Raw genomic sequence first — 19,715 nt, forward strand, 5'->3', positions numbered from 1 at the left:
AATACTGTGAATGGTTTCTCTCCGGTTCACTTAGTGAATCTGTTTAGGTGACATGTAACAGAAAGTGAAATGATTATACAAAGATGTTCAGGTTTTTCTGTGTTTCGTTGATTCCATGTACTGTTGCTCTTGTCGAGATGAGGGTTCTGTGGCGGCAACAGTCATATTCACTTTAAAAATGCCTCCGTGCTTGGTGCCTCAAGTGATCTCTGTTATGGTGTAGACAACAGAAGGGGAGGGGGACCACCTGGTTTTGTAGCTTGTTGCTTGGAGATAGGGTGTTTGCCCCCCTCCCCCCCCCCCCCCCCCCCCCAGTCAGAGATGGTATCTCCATAAGCGAGATCAGCAGGTGTGCTGATGGTGTTAGGTAGGACTTGGACCTAGGAAAGTGGACTTGTGTGGACTGGGTGTTTTGACTCATGCTGACACATCACCACTGCAACCTCTCTGAAGAAAAGCTCTCCAGGTTTTGGCTTTCAATGTTATCTTGAACTGACCGACTTTCACCCCTATAATTGTTGTTATGAAGTGTTTTTATTTCTTTATTTTTGCTGTAATTTCTCTTAGAGCCATGATTATCCAGTCAGATGTTCTGTTGTGTCGGGTCAGGCCTGATAATCTGTGACTGTCAGTTCAAGAAGCCCCGGCAGGCTCATCATCAGATCTGGCCTCGAGGCTAGACTGAAGAATCAAATTGCTGTAATGCACCATTGCTTAAAAAACTGCCATGAATGACAATTGTGAATGAGGGAGTATTCCATGGTAAACAAACCAAAACCATTGTCCCAGATGAGTCAGAGTGGGTGCGTGTTGGCTCCATGCTTGATCAGAAAATCAACTGCGATATTTGACAGGGATAAGGTGTAAACAGAACACTTGCCCTCGGATGACCTGACCATAATAGTGTTTGTTCTCTCTCCCGCTTCTTTCAGATTCCTTCGTCAACAGCCAGGAATGGACATTGAGCCGGTCAGTGCCAGAGCTCAAAGTGGTGAGTATTCAGCCCCCCCCCCTCAGAGAGAGCGTCACATTTAGCATTGGATTGATTTAAATGTCAATGGACTGAATGCTATATGCATGTTAAGCTGTGGTTTGTATTTTTGCATGGAAGAACCAAGTATAGAAATTGGCTGATATATTCCCTGTCAAGGGGGTGGGTTATTTTTAATGATATGTGTTGGCATGGAGAAACAGGATGGCTTGCAGCAGGCCTTAGAGATGAGTGACAGTTTTGGGCTCGACTGGTGACACGTCCTGGACCCCATCCATGCCGGTGCAGCAGATCTAACCACTGCCAGGCTCTAGGACACCATCAGAGAATGCTTGACATCAATCACATAACACCGAAACAAAATACCTCACGTCAATACGACCATGTCCATAGTTGGTTATTTTGGTGACAAATACAGGCATTTGAGCTATACAGTTTCAGCGTTCTACTGTGGTGTTGCATCACGGGATCCTTAAGTGAATATACAGTACTCCTCTTTGACAGAGAAACAGGCTTCTAGTTTTTATACTTTCAGACACACTGCAAGCTGTCAATTTCCTTTCATGTAGCCAATGTGTTATTTGCCGTACAGAGGGGGTTTATTATCTGGACTGAGCAGCAAGACAGAATTAACCCTCAGATGAAGCACTTCATATTTTTCCCTCTCCCAACAATGGACATAATTGGAAAAAACACTGAATCTATGGTAAATGATTTATCTATAGGGAGTCCCTCTCACAAGTGACACTGATTTTTGCAGACTTTCCAAAGACTCTACCTTTCCTGAAGCCTTCAGAACATTTCTTACTTGCACATGCATAATTAGGCCCAGATCTTGAAAGTGCCCAAGACTAGAGTGGAAATTACTAGCAAAATTCCTGCTTTCATCTACCTGAGCAGTGATGAGTCAGCAAGTTCCCTTAATGATGGCCACAAATCAGCAGGCTACAGAAGCTTGTTACCTTGAACAGCAACCCTTGTACTTCCGTTGTACCATGTTAGTTTGGACTCTCTAAATCAGAACACTACTGGACACATGCCTCATCCTCATCTCTGTTTCCTTAACCCCCCCCCCCCCTCCCACACTTTCCGCACAATATAGTTAACCCTACATCCAGCTTTTCCCAAGCTTAGGAGATCTTCCATAGCTCTCGCTCCCCTGTAATTAAAACCATACCTCACTCACTCTACCACCCACCGATGAACTGGGGGAGAGGGGGGTGGTTTGAGGGGTGGGATGTGGGTGGGGGTTGGGCAGGAGAAGGGTGTGGCCAAGCCTTTGTTTTTCACAGACAGGGCTGGCATCATGCCCCCCCCACCCCGTCCCCACCCCCACACAGGATACAGGAATGTATGCCCTACTAGACACCTGGACAGAAGGCCTGAAACAGTTACATGTCACAGCACTATTTCCTTCATCTTTAAACCTCCCCTGTGTGACAAAGTCGATGAAAGTAAATGTAAGGCTTTTACCTCTATCTCCCTGTGCTCTGAATGAAGCTGAGTGTTCATGTGGTGTGCGGTTTGTTTTTGCAGGGCATCGTGGGAAACCTGTCCAGTGGGAAGTCGGCCTTGGTCCACCGGTACCTGACAGGAACATATGTGCAAGAGGAATCCCCTGAAGGTGAGGCACAGGTGTCACACCACCTTTAAACACTCGTCAACTCAACTGTACTAGACAGACACCTTCAAACTGCTGCTATAAATATGTGTGGCTGTCACTTTAAAAACGAATTCACTGTCAACCACTGGTGAAATACTGGCGAAAAACTCCCCTGTTGGTTTTAGTTGTGGCAGGTTGTTTTAGCTTGGCAATAGATATGCATAAGAAGGTACACAGAATCCAACCATGTGCAAGATCTAACCTAATGATACGTTGAATGGAGTGTGTTAATAAGTATGACACGCAGACTGGAAAGACAGGAAGGCAGCACCTTATTAGTGGCATAACTTTGATGTTTGGGGGGGGGGGGGGTTCTGTTTGTGTTGTTATTCTATAACAGGAGACTGTGTCGGATTATCTCAAAACTTCTGGATGTGGAAGAGAGATGGCAGGGAGATAATTGGCTTTCCATCCGTTTAACGGTTTGTTTTCTCCCCACTGTGAAGAGAGTGCTGGAGCACAGCCTCAGCAGTCACAGAGGGTTGGGTAGAATTCTAATTCCAGACACATCAAGGTAACACTAATACCTCGGCTTAAAGATCAAATCCTACTAAAACCTCCATTTTTGAGAAGGGAGATTTTTGTTTCAGACCGCAAAACATTTGACACCTTGGGAGTTCTGAGGTAGTATGAGAGGGCATGACACAGTTTTAAAGCAGAATCTCCAGAGATACTGGAGAATACCGAATTTTTCTTTTCGGCAGCGTAGTGATGAGTTTGACCCTGGTTGGACTTTGAGGTAAATGCTTTTCAAAACTCTAAGATGTTTGTGAACCCTGGGTTATAATGAAGAACTTTGTAATGTTTCTTTTTGGTGCAATTATTGCAAGTATGAGACATGGAGCACATAATTAGTTCCTGGCATTTTGCACCACAGAGGGGGGAAAATCCTCATAGCTTAATTAGTCCTTGAGAAATCAATGACAAAGACGCTGGGAAGCAGAACCAGAGTGTTGTCTGTGTAATTAAGGAAACATGCCTTTTGTTGCTGCATTTTCTACAGATGGCTTGCAAGTAGCTTCCAGTAATGGCAGTAGACGAGACTTTCCTGAAGGCCTCAATCTTGTCTGGGTTTTATCCAAAACACAAGCTAGATTTTATGACAAACTTCCGCTGCCAGCGAACAGCTACAGTACCTGACTTCAGAGGGTTCAGTGTGACTGTTTTGTCTCATTCTATTTGGCCAGATTTTGTACGTGTGCCATTGCTGTGATATCTGAAAACGTACTGGGGTGTGTTTCCATGGCAACAGCGGATGGAGCTTCGATGGATTGTGGCTCTGTGTCAAGGTCTGAGCCTTGACGCTAGCTGTACATGCTCGCAGCGTGCTAACTGAGCCCACCTCACACTGCAAATCCCAGACTTCCTCTTTGATCAAGCTGGACAACAAGTTCAGCAAATAGACAACCTGTTTTACTTTTCTCCCGTGTCTGGTCAAAGTGATTAAGCAAAATACATCTCTCATTTGAGCTGTATAATAATTAGTGCCTTAATTAGCCTTCGTCTCTGTTTTGGGGCGTCCAACTGTACAGATGGTTGCTCTTCAGGAGATGTTTCAGGGCTCTGGAAGAGGCTCACAGCCAAACGACTTATGTAACCCAGATATATACTTCCACCCACATGCTATTTAAATTATTTAGCTGTAGACCTTATAGTAACATATAGAACAGGCTATGTTATTACAGTACATTTCTAATACTTACTCTACCATTCAGACCCTGTAATCTAGTGTTTGGAGCTGACATCATCCCTACTCTCTGATGCATCACTAGGCAACTCAGAATGGGGGATGCCCAGACATATGGCGACGTTGTCATCTCAATTCTCTTGAATCTCCATGCTCTGCTACTTCAATAAAAGAAAGCTGGTCAAGCCTCTGTCGATGGATCTCCCTCTCTCTGTCTTTCTCTCTCTTTTTATCTCTCCCTGTCTTTATTACCATCCAACTGGTGAGCTGTTGGACGATCTGGGAGAATCCCGCGTTGGCCAAGTGTGTGTAGCAGGGTGGGGGGAGTGGCCCAAGTGGATGAGTAGTGCAAGGTAAAAGTCGACCCTGGGACCTACCCCAGAAAGACTGCAGGGCCATTCATGTGGCCCCTGTTGGCCCCTGTGTGAAAAGAGATCTATTTCTTACTGGATACCACGGCCCTCTGTTCAACAGCCTCACCTTGCCCTCTTATATGATAGAATATTATGAGTACTTGAACTGATAAGTGTGTGATTACAAAAAAAGGCTGTATTTACTTTGTATTGACTTGGACAGACTTTTCAGCACTAATGCGTGTGCTTGGATTACAGTACTTCACCCACAGTCATTTGATATGCATTATAAAAACTTTTATGTAGCTACTGTAGTTCGCAGTCCTACATTATTTAATATTACTGGAAAATTGCTTTAAGCGCGAATGCCTGAAGTGCATTTCTCTATTCAAAATGCTATGTTTTCATTGCCAGACCCGACTCTTCCTCTCCCAAGTCTCTCATTTGAATGTTTTTAATCTCTGCAGGATCTTAAACCATCCCTATGACAGGCAAAATCCAATTTAGAGGTACTCCCATTGGCCGTTGTGTTATCTGCAGCCAGCTTTGCTAAAGGCGATGAATACGAAGCAAAGTTACAAGGGAAAAAGAAAGACAGAAAGGGAGAAAAACTGACTCTATAGTCGCTCCTTCATCTCCACTGTCCCTCGGACATAAACTCAAGACTGTTTAGGATAACGACCGTATTCTTTGCTACTCCCCAGGGGCGATTCTAGGATCAGACCTTTAGGGGTGCTCAGCCCTCAATGAGAATGTGACATATATACAGTGCCGTGCAAAAATGCTAAACCCCCTTGCTAATAACAGGCATGCAAACAGGTCAGGGGTAAAAAAGGTGAGAAGGATACGGTGAACCCCCGACCCTCTAGGGGGGTCCAGGGGCATGCTCCCTCGGAAGAAAATTTATTAAATTTTAAAGTTAAACGCATGAATCTGGTAGCCTGGCTCTGCCCTCCTACGTACTTCCACTGAATTTTCATTTTGCTTCTGTACTGTGTCTGGGCTTTTTGTCAGATGTCTCCGGTAAACTTTTTACCGGTCCAATCAGCGAACAGAGGGAGTGTCTGAGAATTATGACGTTGATGTTGTGCGCTAGTTTGAGTTGTAGTTCCGTAATGGCGGCAGAGAAAGATGCGAGCGAAACCATTCGGCCATTGTGGAAACGCTGCCGAATATCCAGACGTTAAAGCCGGAGCAAGAACAATCTTTGATCCCCACGGGGTTCGTTTGATTTTCCAGCTAGCTCCGTTAGTGGTGAAGGAGTTGGCTAAGGTGAACGTTACCGATTGGTTATACCAGATCCAGAGTGGCTCTGGGCAGATCCAATAGTTTTAAACTTCAACAGAGTACCCGCCTTCAAGGAAGTTAACGCTTGTCAATGGATTGAGCCCAGACTCTCTGTACAAATGAAATGTACGAGAGTCTGGTTAGGACCAGGCTATGAATCTGGTGCACTTTGAGAGCAAAATTAAGAGGCTAGATATATGTAGAATCTGTGCTCTTGTAAACAATGTCATGTTCTTTTAACCATAAATACATGTTTTGTATAGCATACATCATAAAAAACAATTAAACAAATGGGATTACCTGTGTTGAACTACTTAAAAAAGCAAAAGTCAAAAGCATCACTTACTGTAAAGCTAACACACATCAATATCATTTTTAATATTGCATTAAAATTGTTTCTACTAGATGATGTAAGATGGGTCTGTAAACCTCTCCCCACTCTGCCTCTGATTGGCTGTGAGGTTTAGGCATTAGGAGTGACGATTGGTTCCAGAGCCAGTTGTAAAGTTGGGAAGCAAGGGTAAAATGCTGTGTTGGCCACGGCCACTACCCGCCACACCGCTAATTTCACTGGATAACAATTAATACATGTATGTATTATTATGCAAAAATTTAATGAATGAAAAAACTAAGGATGTCCCTTTCTTCATGAAGTACCAGCATCAAATGATAATAAACAACAATAATTTTTATTTTTTTATTATTATTATTTTTAGTGGTGCTGAGATGAAATTATGCAATAATGCTTGAGCACCCCTAAAAAGGGTCTAAAATCGCCACTGCTACTCCCATCATCTCTCTCTGTCTGAGGGCCACAACCATTCTGCATACCCTTATCAAGTCACAGTAAGCTAGATTCAGCCTCACGCTGAAGCTAATGCGAGCACCATGCTAAGCGTGCTGCTATAACGCTATATAATATTGTGGAGTGGTTGATGTAGAGTGTTCTCGTGGTCAAGCTGATCGTGTGCTGTTTGTGAGGAGGGGGGCTCCACTCTGACTGTAGTGTTACAGAGCCGGTTCCCCCGGCAGATGTGCGTTGGACATGCTAAATGGCAATTTCCCTGCCCCGTAATTGTCTCCATAGAGACTCAGTTTCCTCCAGCATATGGTTCCTTTCGCCCAGACACAGTCAGCGGGTTCAGCGGCCCGTGTGCCGGATCTCTGCAAACTTTTGTATTTATTTTATCAAAACTTTTATCGTATTGGAATCTGAAGCTGTAATGCGATGTACAAATTGGTGATGTCTGACAGACTGTGCACAGTTCATTCTCAGAGTCAAGGCTGTGACTATTTGCAGGCATTATGCAGACGTATTACTGTGCCAGTGCCAGTCCTTTGCCGGCAAGGCTAAGCAGATGGGTTCACACTTGCCTATTTGTCTTACACACAACACATACTAATACTGTGTATTAACATTAGTGTCTACAGAATTTTTGTTCCCCAGCTCATCCTTGGCTTCTCCTTCTTCCCTTCTTCCTCAGGCGGACGTTTCAAGAAGGAGATAGTGGTGGACGGACAGAGCTACCTTCTCCTGATCAGAGATGAGGGTGGACCCCCGGAGCTACAGGTGTGTAGACCATGCTAACCCAGTGTGTAGACCATGCTAACCCAGTGTGTAGACCATGCTAACCCAGTGTGTAGACCATGCTAACCCAGTGTGTAGACCATGCTAACCCAGTCTGCTCGGCCAGTTGATCCTACCTCAAGCCTGAAGGTGCCGATCCACTGGCCGCGAATCGAGACGAAATTCGCCAGCAAGGTTCCGCTTCCCATTAATTTTCAATGTACGTCACGTGACATGCCCCGCAAGACTGTGGCCTGTGGTATGGCTAGTATGGAAGGCCGTTTGTGCCAAAACCCCAAATTTAACGTTCGTGTACAGACGGCATATTTAACCGTGTACAGACGTCAATTTATGTTGTCTGTACGCGGACATTTTTAATGTCAGTACACGTTTAAAATTGGGTGCTACCACTTCATTTGTTTCTGAGGGGAAACCAGATAACGATCATTGCAAGAGAGAAAACCTGTCCCCACTCAACCAATTGTAATTGAATTAAGGTCGAATTAAAGATTAGATTAATTAAGAAATAGGCTAATATAAATTGACAGTGACATTATCAACAACTGTAGGCTATTTTGTAATCTACGGGTTACTTACTGAGAAAATAATTAAGCTTGTATACTATATCATATTCATATTTCAAAAAAGGTATACATTTAAGATTGCTAAAGTGCCCACTAGATGGCAGTGTGAGAGCACAACTGGTAAAGGCCTCTGGTCAATATGATGTGTATACCCACAAATAAATTGTGGCGCATCAGAAAGCAAAATAACATTACAATAAAACAGGTTAGGAATACACAGGGTTGAAGACAGCTTACAGAGTATCCTTATTCAAGAAATAAAACACAGGTAAAACCCATGGCAATATACAAGTAATATCCAACACAGGGAATGTACAAAATACTTTTATGTAATTGAGACTATATGAAAATGTACAGGGTCTGATTTTCCCCCTCTGGATAGTAGGGGTGGAACGGTACACTGAAGTCACGGTTCGGTTCATACCGCGGTTCAGACATCACGGTTTGGTACGAGTTCGGTATAACGGAGGGAAAAGCAAAACAAACCAGGTTCCTCTATGAGTGAATACGGGCGCATTGAATGTGACATGTAAATTCTGATTGCGTCAGTGATGTATATGTATCTAATGGCTGGTTAAGCACTGTAGTTAGGAGAAGTTGGACAGTTTTTTTAGTCTCGTTCCAGTGATTGGCACACCTGGGTGATGGCGTCGGATATTTTCATATCATTTAGCACACACCAGATGCTTTATAATGCGTTAGCATGTTAGATGTATTTCCACTCACATACCCCACAACCAGTGACGTGCGGTGATGTCAGTAAGAGGCTCAGCACTGAGTTTTGAAAGCCAGATTACCTAATTTATTGTTAGGTTAATATGTTTAAAACAATAAACGCAGTAAACAGTACAAGCAGTAGCCTACAGCGCTGACTGTTAACACAGCCACATAGCCAATCTTTTCTTCATACCAGTCTGTTTGAAACGATCAAAAACATGTTGTCCCTTTTGCTGCAGTAGTCCATCTAGGTCTGGCGTAGACCTCCCTCTTGCTATTAACTCATGTTTTGAATAAAATCGAGCTTGGAGAAATTCCTCAACTCAAATCGAGCTTGGAGAAATTCCTCAACTTCCTCAATGATATCGGCAGACACTGCTGCTGTAATTTTGACTCGAATTTTGCGGGGATTACATTACATTTACGCATTTAGCAGACGCTTTTATCCAAAGCGACTTCCAAGAGAGAGCTTTACAAAAGAGCATAGGTCACTGATCATACCAACGAGATAGCCCCAAACATTGCGAGCAGCCAAAACATGAGGCATACATTGTGAAAAACCAAATAAGTGCCAAAGGGAAGAACCATAAGAGCATGCAGTTAAACAAGTTACAATTAAACAACATGAAACTCAAAAAGTGCAAGAGTGTACATGTAGAAAAATAATCAACAGTAAAATATTTCACAGCTAGCACAAGAATTTAAAACCGTTACAATTAACCAACAAGAGCAACAAGTCTCTCAATAAGAGTCATTGTGATCCTGGAGGAAACTAACATCAGGTCCAGCCAAGCATTCCTAAGTGCCGTTGTAATCCCGGAACAAGTGCGTCTTGAGCCTTTTTTTTGAAGGTGGGGAGACAGTCAGTGTCCTTGATGGAGGTGGGGAGTTGATTCCACCATTGGGGGGGGCAGACAGGAGAAGAGCTTGTGTTGGGACCGGGCGCTCGAGCGGTGGGACCACCAGCGGGTGGCCGAAGAAGACCGTAGGTGGCGTTGACGCTTACAATGTAGCTGGTGTAATGACGTTAGCTGCGCAAATGTCCAGTAATATCTTGTTTTTAATTGATCAATGTTTGATACGTAACGTAGGTGATTACTGGCATAACATATTTACGTGCAAAGGCACAGCAGAGTTGTGCTTTTCAACGTACATGTTGAAGAATAGAGGATCGAAGTGCGCAAGTGAGTTTTTCGCTTGTTGTCTGCAGTGAACGGACAGTGCATGCTTATTTTACAATTGTTTTTGTATTTGATTATGCGTAACTGCTACATTTGTCATCGTCAAGAATAAACAGTAAAAATACAAATACAAGTTTATTAAATAAAATGATTTAATAAACATTTTTACGTTTGAATTTTGGCAGGGTAGGCAGTGCCTACCCAGACTGCAGGTCACTGCCCACAACTGCTGAACAATGCCGACACACAGTGCTTGTCTTATCCACCACTCTCTCGCCTGTAGTCTAAGTGAATGGGAAACCAACATTTTCCCAAACTTGCAATCTTAAAGAGTCCGGTGGGTCCTCTATCTCTCGTGGGTCGCCACCACTCTCCATACTCGTCCTGAGTGCTGCTAGCTATCTCTGACTCACGGCGGCGCCAATCAGAGCTTCAGAGCTACAGATTAGATATCCTTAAAGAACACGAGTATCTAACAGTAGTTCCGCATTACATTAATTAATTTGCACGCAAGTCTTATTTATTTTTATACCGTGTATTCTCCTTGTAATTTCATGCACCGAACCGTGATGCCGTACCGTACGGTTCAATACGAAAACATGTACCGTTCCACCCCTACTGGATAGGGATGGGAACCTAGGCTATAGAGGATAGAGACCTGTGTTAGTCAGAGCATGTTTGAACAGAGTTGTAAATTAGTGGAGCAAGGAACAGAGTGCCATTAATTAAACCCAAGCAAGGAGCGCACATTATTAATGGCCCAGTGTCACAGACATGGATTAAACCTGTAGTCCAAAAGTAAGAGAAAAAGGACTAGTCTTAATCCATGTCTGGGAAACTGGGCCATATCGGCTGTAAAAACAAATACAGTATGTAACAAACGTGTACAGTTTTAATCTCCATGCCGCTATGTTGCATTGGCTGAGCAGCACCTTTGGCCAGATATGGTGCATTATTTTGCCTATTTGGTAGGCTATTGAATGTTTGAATCCCCTCTGACCATACATGGGGCATAGCGCACACATCGTTTTTTCACTCACACTTTGGTGGTTGTAAAGTTTCCGCACAAGTTCCTCTCCCACACACAAATGGACTGTCCCAAATAGTAAATGATAGCTATGTAAGAGCCCACATGATCACAGTAGGACTATGTACAGCCTAGCCCAGACACTACGTCAAAAGGGGGGTGGCTATGTTGGTTCCAGCGTCAAAAAGGGGTGGGCATGTTGACGCCAACCAATAGCATGGAAGCATAGATGGTCCAAACGTGTACAGACGTTATAAACGGCCGTGTACAGACGACATAAATTGACGGTTAAATATGCCGTCTGTACACGAACGTTAAATTTGGGGTTTTGGCACAAACGGCCTTCCATAGGCTATAACGCGGGTCAGACAAACAGGCTGCCTACCAAGAGAAGCAAATCCTGTTGTATGCGTTTGTTAGGGCATTTGTGGACGAGGAACAAAGTATGTTACCAGTCAAAACAAAACTATCAAGCAAAACACAGCTAGCACAACAAGATGCTAATCCCAGCTCCACACCTGGACACTGCTAGTAGCTTATGTTTGTGGGGTGGATGTAGTTCATCGTTTCTTTGCTGTTTATACAATCTCAGTGCCCGATTTAGCAGAGCTCCAAACCGGGATCCTAAGTAACAAACTAGCTTTCAGGTTCCAGCCCAGACACTAGTGATGGGCATTCCGGCTCTTTTTCGTGAGCCGGCTCGTATGGCTCAGCTCACCAAAAAGAGCCGGCTCTTTTGGCTCCCGAACGGCTCTTTAAAAAATACATATTTTAACTATGAATTTGACTATGATGGGTGTGAAAACAATTTGAATTAAATTATGAAATGAAATCATACTCGACCGTAACCACATATCTTTAAAAATGCATTGATTTGTCATGGCTCTCCTCCGAGTTTTGACTACTCTCTGACTGTGTGAGTTGGCTCGGCCCTCCCTCATGCAGGATTGACAGGAACAGAATGTGAGGATGATCGTGTGCGCCTTTAAGCCTACAAGTATTGTTTTGTTGTTCTTTGAATTAGTCAATTATTTTAAATACGAACGACCCATCACTACCAGACACTCATTGTATATGGATGAGCCTGGGAGGCTGTATTTCTGCCAACACCCGTCCCCTCCCCGGCTCCCCCCAATTCTTAAATGTGTTTTGAGGGTCCACATCGCGTTGATTAGGGATACACAATGTTGTTCCTGGCCTGTAAGGTCCCAGAGGAGTCCGATTGAGTAAAAACCGCCTGACGCTACGGCCTCCCCTCAGAGCCAGTGACGGAACAGTCATTGATACCTGGCCGCCCTGCCAGCACTGAGTTATGCTAGCATTACGCTAATTATCCCCTAGATGAGGGAAGAGAGACGGCTTGAGCTCGCTCGTCAGATGCCTGTGTAATTAGCGAGGCATAATTAAAGGCCTTCATTGCATTCCGACTCGCGGGAGGCTGAGCAAAGCTATGACTCGGACGCTGCTCGTTCACTCGGGGGAGGAAATGGGATGGGGTGTTTAACGCTGGACGACACCAACCTTATTCTGCTTGAGGGAGACTGACCACATCGTTCATCCGGTTGAGAGTTTCACGTAGCATGCTGGTAAAGCACATGCACCTACGCGCTGGATAACTGAAGACAAGTGGATTTCTGCAACAGGGTTTTATATTACCCAGGAAACTGGTGACAAACACAGTAGGTGTCAGGTCGATAAGAGCATTGCTGCGGCAATGCTGCCCCCTCCTGACCAAATATGGAATCTTTAGTCATTTCCTCCACTGCCAGATATGGTAAAAGTGTTGTGTTTTGCATATTTATATCCCGACTCCGAAGGTAATTTGAGGGTGGTTATTTATTTAATTTGTAGTTCATTAAGGTTGACTTATTCATGTGTCAATTTAATTGAACATGAAATTGCTTGATTATTAATTTTCAAACCCTTGGACCCTGCCTTTCCCAGACAATTCTGGTTCAGCTGATTATTAAAAAGAATTGTCCTTTTACTGTGAAGCCATCAGAAAAGCCTTTATTTGACCTTGCTCTGCTTCAGTTCTTTCAGTATAACAGGAACTGGGTTCAGACAACAGAGGAGATACCGCTAGCCATGTTCTAACCGGGTTCTGTATCTCCAGTTTGCAGCCTGGGTGGATGCCGTCGTGTTTGTCTTCAGCCTGGAGGATGAGATCAGCTTCCAGACAGTGTACAACTACTTCCTGCGTCTGTCCAGTTACAGGAACACAGCGGAGGTCCCCATGGTCCTGGTGGGGACGCAAGGTGACCTTAAAAACCTAAAAAAAAAGACATTATTAGCCAAGATGGGCCTCAGTCTGGAACACCGGTTTTGTTTTCCATGCAGAGTTCCTGTGACGTGATAAGGAAGAGAGTCTGACTGGATGAATATCCGTGTGTGACATTCTGTAACCCCCACCCCTCCACCTGACCTTTTCCAGATGCCATCAGTGCTGCCAACCCCAGAGTAATCGACGACTCGCGGGCCAGGAAGCTGTCCAACGACCTGAAGCGCTCCACCTACTATGAGACCTGCTCCACCTATGGGCTGAACGTGGAGAGAGTCTTCCAGGACGGTGAGAGGGCTCTGGGAGGCCGAGAGTAGCGTAGACCAGGCTGGGGAGCCAACCACTTGAGCTGTGCTGTTTGACAAGATGTTGCAGGATGTTGACACTGAGGTAGTCAGAGTCGAGGCTCTCTCCGAGATATTGAAACGATCTGTGAGAACTTAGAGCTATGAAAGCCTTCTCTAAATTGATCAGAACATACTGAGGCTGAAGTGTTTGTGACAAACAAACTCAAGTAAAGAAATTGAGAGCTTATGCCAGCTCTTGGTTATGAATAACTGTTTGCTTACCCTGCAGGAAGCACCACTTAAAGCTCTTTCTTTTCAAACATGTTTGGGTTTTCGAACGCTCAAACATTTCATCATCTCTTTACAAAACTTGTGAATCCGTAACACAGCCGGTATCAGCATGCTCACGTGGCCTCTCATCCACTGGTGCTGCTCAGGCTTGTTGTCCCCCCCCCTGCTTTAATTACTTCCTCAAGCTCCATTTGAAATGATTAAAAGACGTTGAAGTGTTTGCTGTCTGGAGGATGCTCGCTCTCTCTGTCCCCGTCTGTCTCTGTCTCTCTCTCTCTCTGTCTCTCTCACTCTCTCTGTCTCTCACTCTTGTTCTGTTTTTGTGTCTCACTCTTTCTGTCGCTCACTCTTTCTCTCTGTCAGTACGCTTCCAGCTGTCAACCCAACCTGAACTCATCTCCCCCCGCCCCCCTGTTTCCAGAGCGACACTCCGTCTGCATGGAAAATTAGCCCCCCCTACCACTCCCACCCCATCACCCCCCAGGAACAGTGACAGGCTCATTTGATTAACACTGCGCCGCACATCTCAGAGGACAGACGACTTGTTTTGGCGACATCGTCTCACGTTATTATTTATCTCCGGGAGACGGGGAGGCAGGGTATCTCCCGAGACTGGTATTGGGCCTCCTTCCCGTATGTCTCTGTTTACCCAGTTGGAAAACAAATCACCCTGCGGTTGTTTAGATAATGCACTAATGAACCAGTTCTCCACTGGCGTGTCGATGTGAGATTTACCCAGTGGATGAAGTGGGTTTCATTCACTTGATGATGACGATGATGTGTTTTATTCCCTCAACACAGTGGCCCAGAAGGTGGTGGCCCTGAGGAAAAAACAACAGCTGTCTATTGGTCCGTGCAAGTCCCTGCCCAACTCTCCCAGCCACTCATCGGTCCCTTCTGCTTCCATCCCCTCAGTGCACATCAACCAGGTAAGGCCTTGGGCTGGGTTCCTCTAAACCAATGGGGTGAGGCCTTGGCTGGGCTGGGCTGGCTCCATCTAGACCAATAGTGTAGGGACATGCTTTAGGGTCAGCAATGATGAAATTAACTTAGGTGGGTAACGTTAGCACTACAGCTTAGCAAACAAACTATCGTGATTCAACTCAGCCTCAGTTAGCTCTAGCTATCTTGCTGTAAAATAGATCTGGACAAACATGCATCTTGAATTGTAGATTTACATGACAACATGGGTTATTTATTTGAATGAAACACAGTCAGGAACATGTAATAAAGCCCCATTGCCAATAAACTAAATCATCACACATTCTACCGATGCTAGGATACGTTAGCATTGCTAATAACTGTCAGCGACAACATAATACTACAGCTTGCGGTTGTGATGAACATAAGATCGGAACAGCACCTCTTTTCAGCAACAGCTTCATAGAAAATCATGCTTTACATTGTCCCAGATATTCAAAACTGTCATCGGTGAAATAGTTAGAGCAAATGTGTAATTGAGGGTTGAACTGCACAGGGATCTTCTCATAGACAAACATCACAGCCCGTCGAGTGTTTGGTTTCTTAGGAAGACTCTGAAAAGTGTCAGCATTCCCTGTACAGCCTGGAACACTGCATTTACCACCGTAATCCATTTTCAATATGCTAGAAAAACGTTCTTCTTTGTAATTATGTGGAAATACACAGAACAGCACGCAGCAAATTTTGGGGTGTGACAAAGGTACAGACTACAACCAAAAAAGGTGAAGCCACCAAACTGACGTCAATTCGATGGCTTTTTGAAAATCTACCGTTTTACAGCTACATTTTTTAATTGTGAGATTTTCATAGGAAAGAGGTGTCAATGGACTTTGGGGTTCACTGTATGTCCATTTTACCCATTGAACTGTCGTTAATCAACTGTGACAAGGTAAATTCGCTTCTGCAATCAATGACCCCTTTAATCATATTTGACATGATACAAAGTAAATATCAGTTGATGCCTATTTCAACTTGTTGTAGCAGTTACCCCCAACAGAATGCTTTTCATCACAGGATGATGATGATGATGATTAAGATGACAAAGAGACTTTGACTGCTGCCGCAGAAATGGATGCAGAAAAGCATCCAAAGTATGGTAGCTACTGGTAGTTCTCTCCCCATGTACTTTTAGTTACAGGCTTGTGTGGAATTGTCAGTTACACTGACATTATGAGAATAATGAATATAAAAACGATTTGCACATTCTGATCCTGTTGAACAGAGCATGGATTCTGAGTGCATGTCCACGGTGTGTAACATTAGCGATGTAAGGGCTATGAGAATGTTGCTAAAATAAACTATGGAGTGTGACGGGAAACGGTAACGGTAATGTTAACTTAGGTATTCATCAAAGAATTAAAGCACATCGAATCGTGGTTTTATAATCCTCTCCCGACTTATAACTAAGCAAATTCAATTTTGTTCGAGATCGGTTGGCTGAACCAGGAAAGGACACCCCCATGACTGCCAACTGTATCAGGCTCAGAAAGTGGGAGGGGACAGGTAGAAATGCAGAGTTTGTTATGGAAAACCTGCTAGCGAGCAGGTTAGGTCCACAGTCAGTTACCATGGACACTCACCAAAAGTTTGCGTTACCTCTCTTTCTGGAATGGAAAACCCAGAGTTAGCCTCATTTCAGGGTTACCCAAACCAGGGTTTTCACTAAACCCGCTTTCTGGAATACCCCCAGGTATCTGTCTTTTCTGTTTACCGGTTTACCTGTATGTGGAACAATAGTATCCTTGTCTTTATGGTCTGACCTGGGACCCTGTGGATTTCTATTCTGTACAAATTCACTATCTCTCTTGTTCTCTATCTCTTTCTCTCTCGTTCTTTCTCTCTTTCTCTCTCTTGTTCTCTCTCTCTTTCTCTCTCTTTCTCTCTCTTGTTCTCTCTCTCTTTCTCTCTCTTGTTCTCTCTCTCTTTCTCTCTTGTTCTCTCTCTCTTTCTCTCTCTTGTTCTCTCTCTCTTTCTCTCTCTTGTTCTTTCTCTCTTTCTCTCTCGTTCTCTCTCATTCTTTCTCTCTCTTTCTCCCTTTCCGTGCATCTCTCTCCTCTCCTCCCCCTCTCCCTCTCCCCTGGGCAGGCGGCTAACGGCGGGGGCGTGTTTAACGACTACTCCTCGTCCGTGCCCTCCACTCCCAGCATCAGCCAGCGGGAGATGCGCATCGAGACCATCGCAGCCTCCAACACGCCCACGCCCATCCGCAAGCAGTCCAAGAGGCGCTCCAACATCTTCACAGTAAGTATGCGGCAGCTGATGCAGAGCAACACCCATTCACACTACTAGAGCCCCCCCCCCACCCCCTGCCAGGCACACGATGTCCACCAGGGGGAGACAGGCAGATCACAGTCCACCGAAGCCGCCCTTCAGAGGCTCCGCCGCAGGCACAAACGCCTGGCTTCACTTCATACAAGCAACACGATGGACAAAGGAGAAAAATAATGATAACAATGCGGTTATTTCAACCTGGGTTGTATTAGACCCACGGAGAGAGAAAAAAAGCTTCAAAAAAAATGCTTCATGTCCTTACTTTTTCTAAAGCAAATATCAAAGCTAAGCACTGTGGAAAAAAAGAAGAAATCTCATCTTTCTCAATCTTCTGTCTCGTTTACTTTACCGACTGGAAAGTAACAGGGAAAGTAAACGAGACAGAAGATTGAGAAAGATGAGATAAATTCATCTTTCACACGATCCCCTGGATCCTTTCTCTAAATCAAAATCTTCGACCCCCCCCCACCCCTCTTATCTTTACTAGATCCTTTCTTTGCAATGACCCTCACTGTGGAGAGAAGGAATGAGACGACCCTCCCCGCTCCCCCCCCCCCCCCCCCTCATCCCTACCCAACCACAATAAACAAAAGTGAGGGCCAGGATTTAGACTTTGCTGTCACCACTTAATAATGCATGCTCAATTTTGTCCCCCAAATCCCCGATTCCCCCTAGCTAACGAACCAGCAGATCGACCGAAGCTTGCTCTGCTCCCCTTCTCTCACCCCTACCTCTCACGGCCCTAGTTGATCCTCCAGCCTTGTGTGATGTACTGATCCCTGCCATAGTCGCCCCCTTTCACCCCGTAAACCTGTCAACTGCCCCTGCTCTAACCTCTGCTAAACCTTTGATACCCCTTGTACTAATCTCTGCTGTCCTCTCCTCATCTCCTCTAACACAGCCTCCTCTCCTCATCTCCTCTAACACAGCCTCCTCTCCTCATCTCCTCTAACACAGCCTCCTCTCGTCCTCACTAACTTGTTCTCTTCTATCCTGACCCCGGCCTCCTATGCTCCAAAGCTTCCCTTTCTCACTTCTACACCCTCTGTCCACCTCGTATCCTTGTCGCCCTGTCTCAACCTTGCCCTGAACCTGTCCCCCCTGCATTAACCCTGTCCTCTTGTCCTAACCCTATTCTGAACCCCACCTCAGCCATGTCCCCTTCTGTCCCAACCTTGTTCTAACCCTAACCATCTCCTAACCCTATTCAGACCCTGTCTGTGTTTCCTTACCCTATCTCTCTCTCTCTCTCTCTCTCTCTCTCTCTCTCTCTCTCTCTCTCTCTCTCTCTCTCTCTCTCTCTCTCTCTCTCTCTCTCTCTCTCTCTCTCTCTCTCTCTCTCTCTCTCTCTCTCAGCTCTCTAAGCTCTCCCTTCCTACCCCCAGCCCTCCCTGTCTACCCTTTCCCCAGGGCTGTCTGGCTGGCTAGTTGGCTGGCTGGCAGCGTCAGAGCAGTTGAGGCTGTGTGCTAGCTCCCCTTGTTCTCTCCATCCCCCCTGCTAGGTAGTGACTAACCCTGTCCACCAGAGAAATGAGCCTCTGCCTGTCCGCGTCATGGAGGTGCCGAAGCACGCCACCTATCCCGTGTGGGTGCCGGAGTGGCAAGCCGAGCGGGAGTTTCAGCTCATGACCTTCTGAGGAGCAACGAGAGGGGTCAGGGGGGAGGGGTGTGGTGGTGGGTGGGGGGGAGGGGGGTGTGGGGGGGAGTGGCTAGGTGGGGGAGTGGCTAGGTGGGGGAGGGGAGTGGCTGGGTGGGGTGGGGTGGCCGTGAGAGGCGACGATTGAGGGTTTCAAAGCAGCAGTTTTGGTTTAGTTTTTTCTCCTCAAATGACACTTCAAGATCACAGTAGGCCGAGGAGAGGAAGTGATGCAATGTTCTGTTCTGCCGTTTTTCTGTTTTTTTTTCTCGAAACCGAGAGAGTTCGAAAGTTCGAAAGTTTGCCTTGTGAAAGATCCACTGTAAAGACTACCCCTGTCTCGCCTTTCATCAATCTTAGCTCGGATGACTCCCTGAACAGATAGCAATTATTCACACACACACCATGCAGTACTTCTCCAAAGCTCTGTCTGGCAACATATCGTTTGCTAGTCAGCATTAATAAGCCCATGATATCCACTTCTGCAGTATTAATTTGGACCCCTAAAATGTTTGATTCAAATGTGGAGCTTCATGTAAAATGGAGAATACGCCTTAATATCATTGATCTGGGATTCATTCAGATACCACAACACCATTGATAGTGTCTCACCAACAGTTCTTGAGGAACAATGTATTATTTCTAGATTTGCATACGCAATCTGATTCAAAACAGTTTGAAGGATTTAATTAACATCACTCTAGTTTGGTATTATAGAGGCAATAGCATTTTTCACTTCTTGAAATGCCCCAGAAAAGCACAAAACCAATGTAGGATTATTATCTAAGTTATGGCCATATGAAAAAGTCTGATTTTACAGCACTACCTGACCTAATTAGTTCTGAGGTGCATAGGACAAAGGCAGCTTTTCATTTGATATTATTATTTCCGATAATTTGCCTCAACTGTTT

General features: G+C 45.0%; 1 protein-coding gene across 4 annotated transcripts in view; it reads left to right on the top strand.

Moving 5' to 3' along the window:
- agap3 (ArfGAP with GTPase domain, ankyrin repeat and PH domain 3) overlaps nucleotides 1-19,715 on the top strand; it is a 112,045-nt gene that overhangs the window by 51,747 nt on the left and 40,583 nt on the right. For all 4 annotated transcript variants that reach the window (XM_062481092.1, XM_062481095.1, XM_062481093.1 and 1 more), the window contains exons 2-8: nucleotides 933-991; nucleotides 2,528-2,615; nucleotides 7,466-7,551; nucleotides 13,174-13,315; nucleotides 13,492-13,626; nucleotides 14,718-14,845; nucleotides 16,983-17,138. In XM_062481092.1, coding sequence (XP_062337076.1) covers nucleotides 933-991; nucleotides 2,528-2,615; nucleotides 7,466-7,551; nucleotides 13,174-13,315; nucleotides 13,492-13,626; nucleotides 14,718-14,845; nucleotides 16,983-17,138 — 794 coding nt within the window. The remainder of the gene's footprint in view (nucleotides 1-932; nucleotides 992-2,527; nucleotides 2,616-7,465; nucleotides 7,552-13,173; nucleotides 13,316-13,491; nucleotides 13,627-14,717; nucleotides 14,846-16,982; nucleotides 17,139-19,715) is intronic.

The sequence above is a fragment of the Osmerus eperlanus genome, chromosome 16 (assembly GCF_963692335.1).
Source record: "Osmerus eperlanus chromosome 16, fOsmEpe2.1, whole genome shotgun sequence".
Taxonomy (NCBI): Eukaryota; Metazoa; Chordata; class Actinopteri; order Osmeriformes; family Osmeridae; genus Osmerus; species Osmerus eperlanus.